The sequence below is a fragment of the Pristis pectinata genome, chromosome 44, assembly GCF_009764475.1.
Source record: "Pristis pectinata isolate sPriPec2 chromosome 44, sPriPec2.1.pri, whole genome shotgun sequence".
NCBI lineage: Eukaryota > Metazoa > Chordata > Chondrichthyes > Rhinopristiformes > Pristidae > Pristis > Pristis pectinata.
In genome coordinates this window covers 1-15241 of record NC_067447.1, presented here as the reverse complement: position 1 = coordinate 15241, position 15241 = coordinate 1, and the positions used below count along the sequence as shown (strand labels likewise).

Sequence of the window (15241 nt, the reverse complement as noted above, 5' to 3'; positions counted from 1 at the left end):
AATCTCTTTTTGATATTATTGATTCTAAAATTCTTTCATATATATGGCAGAATAAAAACCCAAGGTTAAGTGAGATATTTACTGAAATTAATAAAGGAGGGCGGTATGGCTTTGCCTAACTTAGATTTTACTGTTGGGCAATTAAAAATTGATACTTAATTTTTTGGACACAAGATTTAGATGTAATTCAATGTCCACGATGCGTTTATCTCGAGTGTGAGTCAGTGCAAGTGTTTTCATTAGGTTGTATTTTAGGGACCTCGCTCCCCTTTGCACTTCATAAATTGTGTAAACAAATGATTAATCCAATAACTAAACACACAATATGAATATGATTTCAATTTTGTAAATTTTCTGGATTGAATAAATTTATCTTATCAAGTCCTATTCTATCCAATGTTTTCTTTCAACCATCGAGAATCGATCTCGCTTTTCTTCTTTGGAAAACAAAGGGAACAACAAACTATTCATTGATAACAGTTACTTGTCTTTTGAACAGTTGTCTAATAAATACAATATGCCTGGATTACATTTTTTTTAGATATTTACAGATTAAAAACTTTTTAAATGTTACTCTATCTACTTTTCTGGTACCACATCCAATTGAAGTTACAGAAACTTTAACCTTTATTAGAAGGGCTTGATAGCAATAATTTATGATCTGATTATGAAAATACGTTTAGGGATATCGGATAAAATTAAGAATGAACGGGAAAGAGAACTTCAGATACTTCTATCTATAGAGACATGTAAGAAAATTCTCCAATTAGTTAATACCTCTTCAATGTGTGCTGGATATTCTTTCACACAGTTTTAGGTGGTTCATGGGATGCATATGTCTGAGGGTAAGCTAGCTCATTTTTATAGCCATATAAATCCTATCTGTGATGTAATTCTGAGGATGCTTCCCTGAGAAATATATTTTGGTCCTGCCCTCTTTTGTAAAAATATTGGAAAGATATTTTTGATATTATTTCAGAGGTATTGAGTACTGATTTACAACCACATGGTATCACTGCTATTTTTGGGTAACCAGTGATGGATTCTGGCTATTGATGTAGCTCAGTTTGTACGATTGCATTCATTACATTAATAGCTGGGAGATCCATTCTATGTAAATGGTAAGATCCTAAATCTCCTACTACATTCCAATGGTTTTCCCAAAGTATAACATGTTTAAATTTGGAAAAAAATCGCAGTGGTCAAATTGATCCTTCCGTTAATTTTGAAGAAACTTGGAGCCAATTTGTCCAGCATTTTCATATGATGTAAGTTGACCTTTTGCCAATCATTTTCAATAACTTTCTATTCAAATATAGAGGAGCGGAGTTAATGACATAACAATGCTATTAATCGATGAAATACGACAGCCCAGCTTCTGTTTAGTTTTTGGTTCATTATTCCTATTTGTTTTGTTGTTTTTTTTTTTGTTTTTTTCCATAATCAAATATCTTTTTAAATCTTTCATGTTCAATTATCGAGAGTGGGAGGTTCAGATTACATATTTTACTCTTTGTGTTTGGATACATTAACTTATCATTGTAATCCCGATCTCTTTGTATCATGTGTAGAATCACTACTGTTATGTTTATCAATTTGAAATTTAATAAAAACATTGAAAAATAGAAAAAGAAAGAAAAGGGTGAGTGATGGGATGGAATTACCAAAGTCTTTATTTCTCTCTGAGAATGTGACCGCCTGCCTTTCGCCGCCTGTTTAGAATCTGACAGAATCCGGGAGTCAGGCTTTTGGAGCTGGGGCTTGCACACAGAAAACCATTTTGTGTGCCTCCACCTGCTTTATACACAGACGCCCCATCTGCCAGTCAGCAAGCCTCAGAGTTCTGCGTCCCCCTGCGCAAGCTGAAAATCCGGAGAACTGCCAAAACTTCAACAGACGAATCCAGAAGGTTCCAGTTGGAACCGTCAACTGCAGCCCAGAAAGTCTGGCACCTCAGAGTCCAACAGTGCGACACAGATTTGCTGCTTCCTCAGCACTGCGCTGGGGAATGGCCTGAGTCCATGGACCAGTTCCTCGCAGCAGAGGAGACTGGAGAGGTGTGCTGGGGGTGTGCACGTCCGCAACTGGCAGAGCCTGGAGAAGGACACAGAAACTGTGTTCACTGGTTGTGGCTCGGTAGTGAGAGCTTCAACCTGAAGGCAGTGTCGAGGGCACCAGGTACAACAGGAGGAATGTGAAAGGAATCGAACGGTTGGGATTTCCCATATTTCCTGCTGGTGTGATGGATACACACTGGAGAGTGGTCCCAAAATGTTTTGGGAGAAGAATATAGAATTATATCTGACTGGAAAACGGCAAAGTGTCAGTGTGGGCCGGGTAGAGGGCGGGTGTGAGCTGGAGTGCGTGTAAGACCATTCATGGGAAGCAAGATGTGTCCAATCCCTCCCAGTGCCCTGATATTCCAGGGAATGGGTTGAATGTCCAGGCAGCTGTTGATTCAAACAAGTCCATTCGAAAACTATCCCTCTCCTAGTGCTGACAATATCCCAGTGAACGTCACCGAGCTCATACTGTAGCCACAAGACCCCTGACCAATTGAAGTTTCCCGTCTCCCACGGTATCCACTGCAGTGTTCCCCAATTCAGCAAAGCTGAGCAGGGAAGGCAGTGTCCATCACCCGCCCAGTGCACACACAGGAGTTACCCTCTCCAGAACTATGTATGGACTTAGTGCCCACTGGAGCTCCGGATAAGCTGCAAACGATGAACAAGGGGAGAATGTGTTCGGCAGCAGTGGCCCGAGTCCTGGGGATCGGGGAAACAACAATAGTGCAAAAGATTGTTCATGACTAGGCCACGGGGAAGATAGTCCAACACTTCCAGTTTGTCTTCAGTTTCAAATTCCGGGACATAAACTCCATTAAATGTAGAATCAACCTGAGGGAATTAATTCTGGTTCAGTATCCTGACTTTGGGAACATGCTGGAAGAGGTCTGGAGGAATCCCGAAGGATTGATGTTGATATTCAAAGGTTCAGATGAATTCAAGCACAGAATCGAGAGATATCGAGCCTCAGCAAAGATGCTGAGCAAAGAATGAGAATCAAGATGTTTGAAATGTTTCGGCGCCACTGTTCATTTTTTGGCACTGTAACTCTGAGCTCCATATTTCAGACAAATAATGTCTTCACTTTAACAAGAGTTTTATTAAAGAAAATATGATGGGTGTTCCATGTTCAGCGGAACAGACATTGACAACCTGCTTCTGTGTCTCCTCAGATGTTCAGCGGAAACACAAGGAGACTCTGCGGGCACGAACCGAAACACTGAGGGTGAACACGATCCTGCTGAGGGAGAAGGTGAAGGTTTTCCAGCTGGTTGATCGATACGCTGAGCTCACGGTCATTTCCACTGTTCGAGATCGGAGACTCGTGGAACACGAGCTGCTGGCAAGGGGCCGGGACCATGAGAAGTGGAGAGAGAAACATCTCCGGGGAGAGCTGGAAAAAATCCGGACTGATCAATTGTTTCAGAGAAATTACTCCATCAGTTTTTGGGGGCAAATAAAGCGATTCTTCACCCAACCGACCTCTGGGAGTTCAGCAGCAGTGGCCGGAGTCCCGGGGATCGGGAAAACAACGATGGTGCAAAAGATTGTTTATGACTGGGCCACGGGGAAAATATACCCACACTTCCAGTTTGTCTTCAGCTTCAAATTCCGGGATTTAAACTCCATTAACTGCAGGATAAACCTGAGAGAACTGGTTCTAGATCAGTATCCCTACTTTGGGAATATTCTGGGAGAGGTCTGGAAGAATCCTGAGGGATTGCTGTTTATATTCGATGGTTTGGATGAATTCAAGCACACAATCGATTTTACTGACAGTGGCAGAGACACAGAACCTCAGCACGTGTGCCCAGATCCCGAGTGGCGGTGTGAAGTGTCTGACATTGTGTACAGTTTAATCCAGCACAAGCTGCTCCCAGGGTGTTCAGTGCTGGTGACCACACGTCCCACTGCGTTACATTTATTGGAAAAGGCGGAGATCAGTGTCTGGGCTGAAATCCTGGGATTCGTTGGTGAGGAACGGAAGGAATATTTCCACAGGTTTTTTGAAGATCAGACGGTGGCAGCAGCTGTTTTCAAACATGTGGAGCAGAACGAGATCCTGTACACCATGAGCTACAACCCCTCCTACTGCTGGATCCTGGGTCTGGCACTGGGCCCCTTCTTCTCACAAAGACACAAAGATCCGCAGCGAGTTCCCAAGACCATCACCCAATTATATTCCTACTACATTTACAACATCCTGAAAAACCACAGCCGTGAGATTGAAAGCCCCCGTGATGTGTTACTGAGGGTTGGTCAGATGGCCTTCACAGGAGTGTCCGAGAGGAAGATTGTGTTTACAGATGGAGATTTGATCAAGTACAATCTGCAGCCTTCCCAGTTCCTGTCCGGGTTCCTGATGGAACTTTTGGAGAGAGAGGATTGTGCCCGGAGCGTGGTGTACACATTCCCACACCTCACCATCCAAGAGTTTGTAGCCGCACTCGCACAATTTCTGACTCCAGATCGCAGGGATATCCTGAAACTCCTCACTGAAGCCCACAGCGCGACAGACGGGCGATTTGAGGTATTTCTCCGTTTTGTTGCTGGTCTCTCCTTCCCAGGGTCAGCTCGGGGGCTGGAGGAGTTTCTGGGTCCATTTCCCCATCAAACAATCTGCCGAGTGATTGACTGGGTGAAGGAGGAGGTGAAACGTCAGAGTGGAAACACATGGAGTGAAGCTGGTAAAAGGAGCCTCCTGAACACACTGCACTACCTGTTTGAGTCTCAGAACCGTGGACTGGCTCAGGCCGCACTGGGATCTGTGGACACACTTTCATTCAGTGGATTGCGACTGACCCCGATTGACTGCGCCGTCCTGTCTCATGTCATTGGGCTCTGTGATACAATAAAACACCTCGATCTGGGGCACTGCCACATTCAGTGTGAAGGGCTCCAGCGGCTGGGACCCGGGCTGCACAAATGCCTGGAGTTGGGGTAAATGTTTATTTTGTTTCTATTACTAAATTGTAAACCTCCCGATCTGTGTTGCTTCTGTGTGACTCCCTCCCCCACCTCACCCTCCCGGTGCAACTCTCCTTCATCTGTGCCCTCGGCGGGTATCACTCCCCTACCCCCACCCCCGGAGTGGCTCTCTGCCCTTTCATCCCCACCACAACCCTGGTGGGTCCACACACCCTCCCCGCCATCCTCGGCCCAGCAAATCTGCCACCCCCGGCACGTCCACTCTCACCCCCCACCCCCCCCCCGGCATCCAGCACGTCCCCTCACAGACATCCACACTGTCGGCCCAGCGACTCTCCCTCCCTCGCCCATCTACTGACCGGCCTCTCTCTCTTCACCACCCACCCCACACCCGGCCTGATCACTTCTCCCTCCCTCCCAACACACCCGGCCCGGCTGCTGTCCCGCCTCCCCCACCCCTGTCGCAGCCGCTCTCCCTCCCCCTCAGTGTAACTCTCCCTCTCCCTCCCTCAGTTGTAGTTTTGTTCTCCCCTCCTAACGGGGCTGCGTGTGGGTGTCTCCCCTCCGCCGCCCAGTCTCTCTCGCTCGCTCTCACACACACACTGAGACTGAAGGGGGAGAGTTTACACAGCACTTTATTGGATAAATTACTGACATTCCGTGAGTGACCGGGAGCTGGGCCCTGAGGGGGGAATTAGTGATTAACGTCCTGAAGTGTCTCATGTAATATCCGAGTTATATCCTGTTATGTCAGAGTCTGACTGGACCCCGGGTGTGAATCAGTTTGTCCCTCACTCTGTCTGTCTGTGTTTAGACTGGACGACAACGACCTGGGAGATTCGGGAGTGAAACCGGTGTCTGCGGCTCTGAGGGACCCGGAGTGTAAAATACAGAGACTGCGGTAAGTCCCAGACTGTGAGAGATTGTGTTTACAGTCACTGGGTGTCTGACCCTGAACATTAATGTGGTCAGTAATTGTGTTACTGATAAACCCTGGGGATTTGCACCGTCTCCTGTCTCTCTGTGTCCCTCACCCTCACTCTCTCTCATCTCCAGGCTGTGGGGTGTCGGTCTCACAGATTCTGGTGCCGAGGATCTCGCCTCCGCTCTCAGTACAAACCGCTCACTGACGGAGCTGGTCCTGGGATCAAACTCCCTCACAGACCGATGTGTCCCCGCTCTCCGCCGCCTCATCCTGACCCTCCCGAGTCTGGAGCGGATCTGGTGAGTGTTTGTGTTGATGTTTAATGTGATAAAATCTCAGTGGATGGGCGGGGGTTTCTGGTGCCATTTGTGTGTGAGTGTTGTAGAAACATGAGCCCCAGTCCCCAGTCACTGACACTGATGTGTAATCTGTTTATTCGCTCTCTATTCTTCACTCTGTTTCAGGCTGCGGGGGAATCAGTTCAGTTCAGATGGACGGAATCAGCTGGAGTCGCTGCAGGGAACCAGACCCGGACTGAGGGTGAACCTGTGAACGTCCCAATGTACAGACATCCCCGCCCGCGGGACGGGAATATTTTTTGGCCGGTTTCCCGCCCTCCCCTTTAAACGCGCGCGCTCCCGGTTGAAATCCCAACGGCCGGAGCGGAGCGCGCGCCCCCTCCCCTCCCGCTGTGACGTCAGGGGGAGTCCCGCTGACGCGGAGATCCGGGGCTGGATGCCCCCTAGTGGGGCCCTGGGGGTATTGCACTGACAGCAAGGTCCCGGGACAGACTGGGACACCAGTGATGGTATTCAGTGTCCAGGGTGCGGCTGTCCGGGACACCAGTGATGACACTGAGTGAGACGGTGGGTAATTAGCTGGGTTAGGAACCTTTCCTAACGTTCCTCTGGCAGTCGGGGTGGAATTTTTCCTCCATTGACCAGCCTGTGTATATAGAAGTGATAATCTATAAAATACCTCAATAAATAACCCCAGACCTGCAGCGTTCTCGGACACGGCCCTGAAGTGTGATTTATAACCATTCTGCTGTTAATTTGAGTGAAGACAGAGAGCATCCGGCAACTCCTCCTGGTGCGGAATGACGCTGATAAAAGGGGCTGATTGTTCAACCTGCCGCTCAGTGTCGCTGGTCTGTTCATTGTGCGCGAATGGCCCTGAACTGTAAGCAGATTATTTTACCAGAACGTCAAAAAGTTACTCACCGTTTAACTTATAATAGGCAAAGTGAACTCAATAAACTGTTGTCAGTAACGTCCTGAGTTGTTCTTTTGGTGTCTCACTTGTGTCTGTCTTTAAAAAAACGGGCGACCAGACACCACAGCGGGAGAGAGCGCCTGTTTTTGCGGAACAGACCCAGTACTTCAACAGCGGCCTCGAGCGCCCAACACTGACCGAACTGCAGAGCGCAGCTCAACGTAACCCAGAGCGTCCCTCACCGACAGAACACCAGCGGGACACTGGGAGGATTGCGGAGAAAGTGTGGGGAAGTGGCCGTGGGGGCGATGGTGGGAAATAGGCGGGAGGAGGAGGAGGGCGAGGTGGTCGGGAGGAAGGGGGAACGGCTGGGGGGAGTGGTGGGAGAGTTGTGGGGAAAGAGTGGGAAATGGGTGATGGAATGAGTGGGAGAGGCCTTGGAACAATGGGGAGAGGTGTGGGGGAACTGGGTGCAGATGTGGTGTCCGGTCAGGAGTGGCCACACACACGGGCAGGGGGTGACGGATACGGGGACGGCTGGAGGGGCTGGAGGGAGTCACGGAGACGGGGAGGGAGGGGACAACGGAGACGGAGTGTTGTAGGTGCCGGAGGATGTCGGAGACTGAGAGGTGTGTCGGAGAGATGCGGAGGAGTATGTGGGCTGGAGGGAGTCACGTTGATGGGGAGGGAGGGGATCGCAAAGACAGGGGGTGTGTGTGTGGGCCAGAGGGTGTCAGAATCAGGGAGGGGTGTAGGAGAAATGGGGATCGCAGAGACGGGGAGGGTCATAGGGGGCGGAGGGGTTCACAGAGACGGGGAGACATGTACATGCAGGAAGGGGGGGTTCCAGAGATAGGGACTGTTGTCGGGGTTGGAGGGCGTTACAGCGATAGGGTGATATATGGGACATGAGGTGTAACAGAAACAGTGAGGGTGTTGGAGGTGGAGGGTTTACCGAGTTAGAGAGGGTTGCAGAGGCGGGAGGGGGTCATAGCGATCATGTGACTTCTGGGGCTTGATGGGTTCACAGAGATAGTGAGGGACGTCGGGGCGGGAGTGGGTGACAGAGAGAGGAAGAGGGGCTCAGTGTCAGCGGGGGTCACGGAGACAGGGAGGGGTGTAGGGTCTGGAGCGGTCACCGGGACGGGAAAGTGTGTTGGGGCGAGGGTTTACAGAGGGAGGAGAGGGGGTTACAGAGACGGGGAGGGCTGTCGGGGCCGGAGGGTGTTACAGAAGTGGGAAGTGGTGCAGGGGCCAGAAGTGTCTGAGCCTTGGCAGTGGGACTGACTGGGTTTCTGAGTGTTAAATCTGGCATTAACTGTGTTTGTGCATCTGGGTGTTTCCCGCTCATCCTGGGACCCAACAAGCACGCAGACAAACCTGCTCAGGATGCAGTCAGAGCAGCTTCTACAAATCCGGCGTCCCCACCCCTCCCTCCCCCATAAATGCAACTGAAACAGTCGGTGCAGACGCTGGGAATCTGAAATGGAAACAGGAACTGCTGCATCCACTGATCAGGTCGAGCCGCGACCGTGGAGGGAGAAACAGAGGGAACGTTCTGGTCTTGAAGGTCCTTGAAGAGTATAGAACATGTAAGAAAATACTGAAAAAGGAAATCAGGAAGGCAAAAAGAAGACATGAGTTTGCTTTGGCAGATAATGTGAAGGTAAACCCGAAGGGTTTCTACAAGTATATGAAGAGTAAAAGGATAACAAGGGGCAAAATTGGTCCACTAGAAGATCAGAGTGGTCGTCTATGTGTGGAGCCTCAGGAGATGGGGGAGATCTTAAACAGTTTTTTTTTGCATCAGCATTTACGCAGGAATCGGGCATCGTGGATGCGGAAGGAAGGGAAACAAGCAATTGAGTCATGGAACATATAGAGATTAAAGAGGAGGAGGTTCTTGCTGCCTTACAGCCAATAAAGGTGGATAAATCCCCTGGGCCAGATAAGATACTTCCTCGGACATTGAGGGAGACTAGTGCAGAAATTGCAGGGGCCCTGGCAGATATATTAAAAATGTCCTTGACCACGGGTGTTGTGCCGGAGGACTGGAATGTAGCTCATGTTCCGTTGTTTAGAAAAGGCTCCGGAAGTAAACCAGGTAATTACAGGCCAGTGAGCCTGACATCAATGGTTGGTAAATTATTGGAAGGTGTTCTGAGAGATCGGATATACAAGTATTTGGACAGCCAAGGGCTTATTAAGGGTAGTCAGCATGGCTTTGTGCGTGGTAGATCGTGTTTAACGAATCTTGCAGAGTTTTTCGAGGAGGTTACCAAGAAAGTAGATGAAGGGAAGGCTGTGGATGTTGTCTATATGGACTTCAGTAAGGCCTTTGACAAGGTCCCACATGGGAGGTTAGTTCAGAAGGTTCAGACACGAGGTATCCATGGAGAGGTTGTAAACTGGATTCAAAATTTGCTGCGTGGGAGAAGACAAGAGTGGTAGTGATGATTGTTTCTCAGGCTGGAGGCCTGTGACTAGTGGTGTGCCTCAGGGATCGGTGCTGGGACCATTGTTGTTTCTTGTTTATATATCAATGATCTGGACGATAATGTGGGAAATTGGATCAGCAAGTTTGCTGATGACACTAAGATTGGAGGCGTAGTGCACAGCGAGGGAGGCTTTCAAAGCTTGCAGAGGGATCTGAACTAACTGGAAGAATGGGCCAGAAAATGGCGGGTGGAATTTAATGCAGACAAGTGTGAGGTGTTGCATTTTGGAAGGACAAATCAAGGGAGGACATACACAGTAAATGGTAGGGCACTGAGGGGTGCGGAGGAACATGGGATCTGGGAGTTCAGATACATAATCTCCTGAAAGTGGCGTCACAGGTAGACAGGGTTGTAAAGGCAGCTTTTGTCATCCTGAAATTCATAAATCAAAGTATTGAGTACAGGAGTTGGGATGTTGTAGTGTGGTTGAATAAGTCATTAGTGAGGCCGAGTTTGGAATACTGTGTGCAGTTCTGGTCACCTAACTACAGGAAGGATGTCAGTAAGATTGAGAGAGTGCAGAGGAGATTTTCTAGAATGTTGCCGGGTCTTCAGGAGTTGAGTTACAGGGAAAGATTGAGCAGGTTAGGACTTTATTCCTCGGAGCGGAGAAGAATGAGGGGAGATTTCATAGAGGTTTACAAAATTATGAGGGGTATAGACAGGGTTAATGCGAGTAGGCTCTTTCCACCTAGATTAGGAGAGATAAGTACGAGAGGACACGGCTTTAGGTTGAAAGGGGAAAGCTTTAGGGGGAACCTCTTCGCTCAGAGGGTGGTGGGAGTGTGGAACGGGCTGCCATCTGACATGGTAAATGCGGGCTCGCCCTTAACTTTTAAGAGTAAATTGGATAGCTACATGGACGGGAGAGGTCTGGAGGAGTATGGGCTTGGGGGAAGGTCAATGGGACTAGCGGAATAACGTTTCGGCACAGACTAGAAGGACCGAATGGCCTGTGCTGTAGTTTTCTACTGTTCTTTCGAGCCCAGTCATTTACTATTCCCCGATCCTGGAATCATGATCCTCGATTTAAAAACAAATATTTTTTGCCTTTTGGGGCTATTCAGCTCAGACCCCAACCTGAACAAGGACGCACGGCTGCCCCTCGCTTTCCGCCCAGTCTGGTGCTGCCTCCTTGCCCCAATCCAAGATGGAGGCGCCACCGGTTTCCGGCTGCGACGTCATCAGAAACCCCTCTATCAACCCGGCGGGGAGGATCCCCTCGCAACTCAGCCTCGCAGTGGGGGGGGGGAACTGAAAATTTCAACGTAAAACTGACCACCTCCGGCAGCTTAAGCTGAATGTTTCCCCATCTGCGCTTAATGGACAACATAAATAAGGCGGTTCCTCTTGATGGTTCATTTAATTTGCAGAGCAGTGGCAAATAATCAGTCAGTGTTGGGAGCTGTTCCCCCGCTGGTTTCTGTGGATCAGTCCGCTTCCTCCCCAGCGGCAGGGAACAGGGCTCCGCCACTGCAGCGCAGGGGTGCCTTTGGTCCTAATCTTAAACCAGAGGCGGCTGTTGGCGGATGGAAATTAAATATTCCTCAGAGTCTGTCTGTCTTAAAGAAAATCCAGCAGCCGAAAGGCGACGCCGCGCATCGTGAGCGGGGTGACTGCAGATTAGGTCCAGACTGAGGGAGGCGCACCCCCAACAGCTGACGTGTGCTGAGGTCCGGGCTGTGGGGACGGCGCCACGGGGGCCGGGGAACTGGAGGGGGGGGAGCGGTTGAGCTGAAAATAGTCAGAAACCTTAGTTAAATGCACAGAAACGGCAGAATAAATAAATAACCGCGTAATATAATAAACACAGAGCATTTCGGGCTGGGGTGGGTGCGGAGCTGGTCTCTGAGAACTGATTAGGTGGAGAGCGGGGACGTGGTTCACCCCCCCTCCCTCCGCGCATTCCTGCTCCCGCGTCACGTGATAGGGCGGGGTCCGGGGCAGCGGCGTCATTCAGTGGGCGGCGGCCGGAGGAAGAGGAGGTGGTTCTGCGCTCCGGCCGGTCGTGTTCTGGAGGAGGGGGGGGGGGTGGGGGAGGAGACCCGGGGACTGCGGCCTGGTCGGGGATCGCAGAGACGGGACGGGGGGTTTGGGGGATTAGGGGGTGGGTGGCGTCTCCCAGGGCAACGGCCCTCTGTCACGTGACCTGCCCTCAGCGGCCGCCACCTCTTCCGGGTTTTGGCAACTTTTCCCCCTCAAAGTTGCAAATCCGTCCGGATTTCGGGAATTCCGCCCGTCTTCCTGTTTCTGGATCGGGGGGGGCACTTCTGCTTGGAATTGGGAATCCCCCTGGGACTTTGGGGGTCTGGAGTTTGGGGAATCCCCCCCTGGAGTTTGGTCACTCGCTTGGTTTGGGGAATCCCCTGGATTTTGGGGAATCCCCCCTGGAGTTTGGTCGCTCGCTGGATTTTGGGGAATCCCCCCCCTGGAGTTTGGTCGCTCGCTGGATTTTGGGGAATCCCCCTGGATTTTTAAGCACCTTGAGGGTGGGGAATCCCTGGATTTTGGAGACTGGTTGGATTTAGGGAATGCCCTGGATTTAAAGGATCAGCTGTTTGGTAATTATCTGGATTTTGGAAACTCCTGGAATCCCCTGGATTTTAAGGATCTGGTGTTTGGTAAATCCCTGGAGTTTGGAGACTCATTGGATTTAGGGAATCCCCTGGATTTTAAGGATCTGGTGTTTGGCAAATCCCTGAAGTTTGGAGACTCATTGGATTTAGGGAAGGGAATCCCCTGGTTTTAAGGATGTGGTGTTTGGGAATTCCCTGGATTTTGGAAACGTTGGATTTAGGGAATATCCTAGATCTTAAGGGTCTTGTGTTTGGTAAAGCCCTGGATTTTGGAAACTCGGATTTAGGGAATGCCCTGGCCTTTAACGATCAGCTGTTTGGTAATTTGATTTTGGAAACTCCTGGAATCCCCTGGATTTTAAGGGTCTTGTGTTTGGTAATTTTGTGGTTTTGGAAACTCATTAGATTTAGAGAATCCCCCAGATTTTAAGGATTTGGTATTTGGTAATGCTCCGGATTTTGGAGACTCGTTGGATTCAGGGAATCCCCCAGCTGTTAAGGATCTGGTGTTTGGTATTTCCCTGGATTTTGGAAGCTTGTTGAAAATACGGTATCCCTTGAATTTTAAGGATCTAGAGTTTGGGAATCTGCTGGATTTTGGGGATGTTGATACAGGGAATCCCCTGGCTTTTAAGGATCTGGTTTGGGAATCCCTGGATTTTAGGAATTTTGAGTGTACGGAGTCTGTTAATCCCCCTGGGTTTTGGACACTGACTGGATTTAGAGAAGCCCCTCCTGGATTTCAGGGATATGGGGTTTGTGAGTGACCCTTGATTTTTGGCAAGTGGGGTTTGGCGGTCCCCTGGAGGTCTGGGATCAAGTGGGATTCTGAGGGATCCTGTAGATTTCGAGAACCTTCCTGGATATCAGAAATCTCCCGATTTTTGTGAACTTCCCTTGAACTTTGGGGGAATCCCCATCACTCCTGACTTCTGGACGTTCCCCTTCACTCCCCACTTTTCGGGCAGAGGAGCCGGGTGGGGCATCGACACGGACTATCCGCGCATCAGGATTATTTTGGCTGGTCCTAATGCTGCCTTTCTGCCCCCTACCAGATTTTCAGAAGCAGGAGTTTCCGGTCGCCGCACGGATCCAGAGCCTCACCGCCACAGAAGACGTCGGAAAAGCCGTTCGATCGGAGGGGTTTCGGGAATCCGGTTCCGTGCAGGGTGGCCTTCCTGACCCCACCGCCCACCATGTGCGGGGACGGGTTCGGCTGAGGGGAGAGCTCGCCGGTGCCCGGGATTCCGGAGGGACTTCTCCCACAGCGCACTGGGGTGGTTCACTGATACTGTCTCACCCCACCCCAGCACAGACTCGCACCAGTGACTCCTTCACTGGGGGAGCCAGCGCCCCTCCCGGTCTCCCTGCCCGTCCCGCGATCTGCGAGTTCGGAGCCGGGAGCCGGGACCCGTCCCTCGTCGGGAGCGGATCGCTCTCTGCCCTCCTCTGCTGGGATCGGACTCTGCGCCAACACAATTGGAACTGATCTCGTGAGCTGCCATGTCTGTCCAGCAACAGGTGACTGCAGGGTTCACATTGGGACAGAGCAGGGGGAGGGAAGGGGGTGCGGGAGAGGGGGCGGCAGAGGGGGCGGGGAGGGGGGAGGGCTGCGGCGGAGGGGGGTGGCGAGGGGGGAGGTCTGCGGCGGAGGGGTGCGGCGAGGGCGGAGGGGTTGGGAGGGGTTCGGCGGAGGGGTTCGGCGGGGTTGGGAGGGGTTCGGCGGGGTTGGGAGGGGTTCGGCGGAGGGGGGCGGCGGATGGGGGAGGGGTGTGGCGGCGGGGGGTGGAGGTGTGAGGGGACAGTGAGGAGGGAGCTTGGATTCTGATGTGTGTTGTTCCCCACCATCAGTAACCCCCCACTGACGCTCCCCCTCTCCCCCCTCAGCTCCCTGCAGACTCCCAGCTCCCGGTGCCTCTGCTGAACAAGCTGCGGGGATTGAGCCGTGAGGATCTGGAGGAGGTGCTGGACAACCGGGAGAAGGTGGATGGGCTGGTGATGGACAGCGAGGAGGTGAGAGAGACCACCACCGCTTCCCTTCAGCCTCCAACCCATCACCCCACACACGAGCCTCTCTGTCCCCGTGTACTGATCTGGTGAGAGACAACGAACAAGGCCTCTCTGACCCTCCGCACTCCCCGCCGTTCACTGTGCGTGTCCTACCCTCGTACACGAAGGTCGCTCTGTCCCTCCGTCCCTCCGCACTGGGCACTGTCCCCGGCTCCGCCGTGGGGCTCTGCCAGCCTCAACTCTACGCTGGGGACCCCTCCTGACCCCTCCTGTCTCCCTTGCTGCCCCCAACCCTGCTCCCCTCTCCCTTCAGGTCCAGAACCTCCAGCTGGAGCGGGAGATGTCCCTGGCCACCAACCGCAGCCTGGCCGAGACCAACCTGCAGCTGCAGCCCCGCCTGGAGAGCGGGAAGACACGGCTGCTGGAGAGGTACGCAGAGCTCCGGGCCGTTCACCAGGCGGTAATGGAGCAGCACAGGCGCTTGGGTGAGTGAATGGGTGGCCAGGGAGGGGCGTGGGGTCTGGGGGGTGGGGGGGAGCCAGAGAGACGGGGAATGAGGGGTTGATGGGGATGGGGAGGGCGGCGACGGAGGCGGGGAGGAGGCCGCAGGGGAGGGAGAGTAACATTGGGGAGGGGGGGCAACGGAGGCGGGGAGGGGGCGCAGGGGAGGGAGGGGGGCGACGGAGGCGGGGAGGGGGTGCAGGGGAGGGAGGGGGGCGACGGAGGCGGGGAGGAGGCCGCAGGGGAGGGAGAGTAACATTGGGGAGGGGGGGCGACGGAGGCGGGGAGGGGGCGCAGGGGAGGGAGGGGGGCGACGGAGGCGGGGAGGGGGCGCAGGGGAGGGAGGGGGGCGACGGAGGCGGGGAGGGGGCGCAGGGGAGGGAGGGGGGCGACGGAGGCGGGGAGGGGGGCGCAGGGGAGGTATTGGGGCGACGGAGGCGGGGAGGGGGGCGCAGGGGAGGGAGGGGGCAACGGAGGCGGGGAGGGGGGCGCAGGGGAGGGAGGGGGCGACGGGTCGGGGGG

The 15241-nt window shown here is 52.4% G+C and overlaps 2 protein-coding genes across 2 annotated transcripts in view; both read left to right on the top strand.

Annotated features, from left to right (window-relative positions):
* The window catches only part of LOC127566648 (uncharacterized), a 105267-nt gene extending 98634 nt beyond the window's left edge, over positions 1–6633 (top strand). Inside the window, exons 31-34 of the mRNA XM_052009164.1 lie at positions 3239–5006; positions 5809–5895; positions 6051–6218; positions 6384–6633. Coding sequence (XP_051865124.1) covers positions 3239–5006; positions 5809–5895; positions 6051–6218; positions 6384–6471 — 2111 coding nt within the window. The 3' untranslated portion in view covers positions 6472–6633. The remainder of the gene's footprint in view (positions 1–3238; positions 5007–5808; positions 5896–6050; positions 6219–6383) is intronic.
* Positions 6634–13133: 6500 nt separating this feature from the next.
* LOC127566647 (vacuolar protein sorting-associated protein 37C-like) lies at positions 13134–14703 on the top strand (the record flags this gene model as incomplete). The annotated part of the gene is made up of 3 exons (XM_052009163.1): positions 13134–13729; positions 14096–14221; positions 14532–14703. Coding segments are annotated over exons 1-3 (316 nt in total), but the record flags the coding sequence as incomplete, so codon positions are not given.
* Positions 14704–15241: the final 538 nt, after the last annotated feature.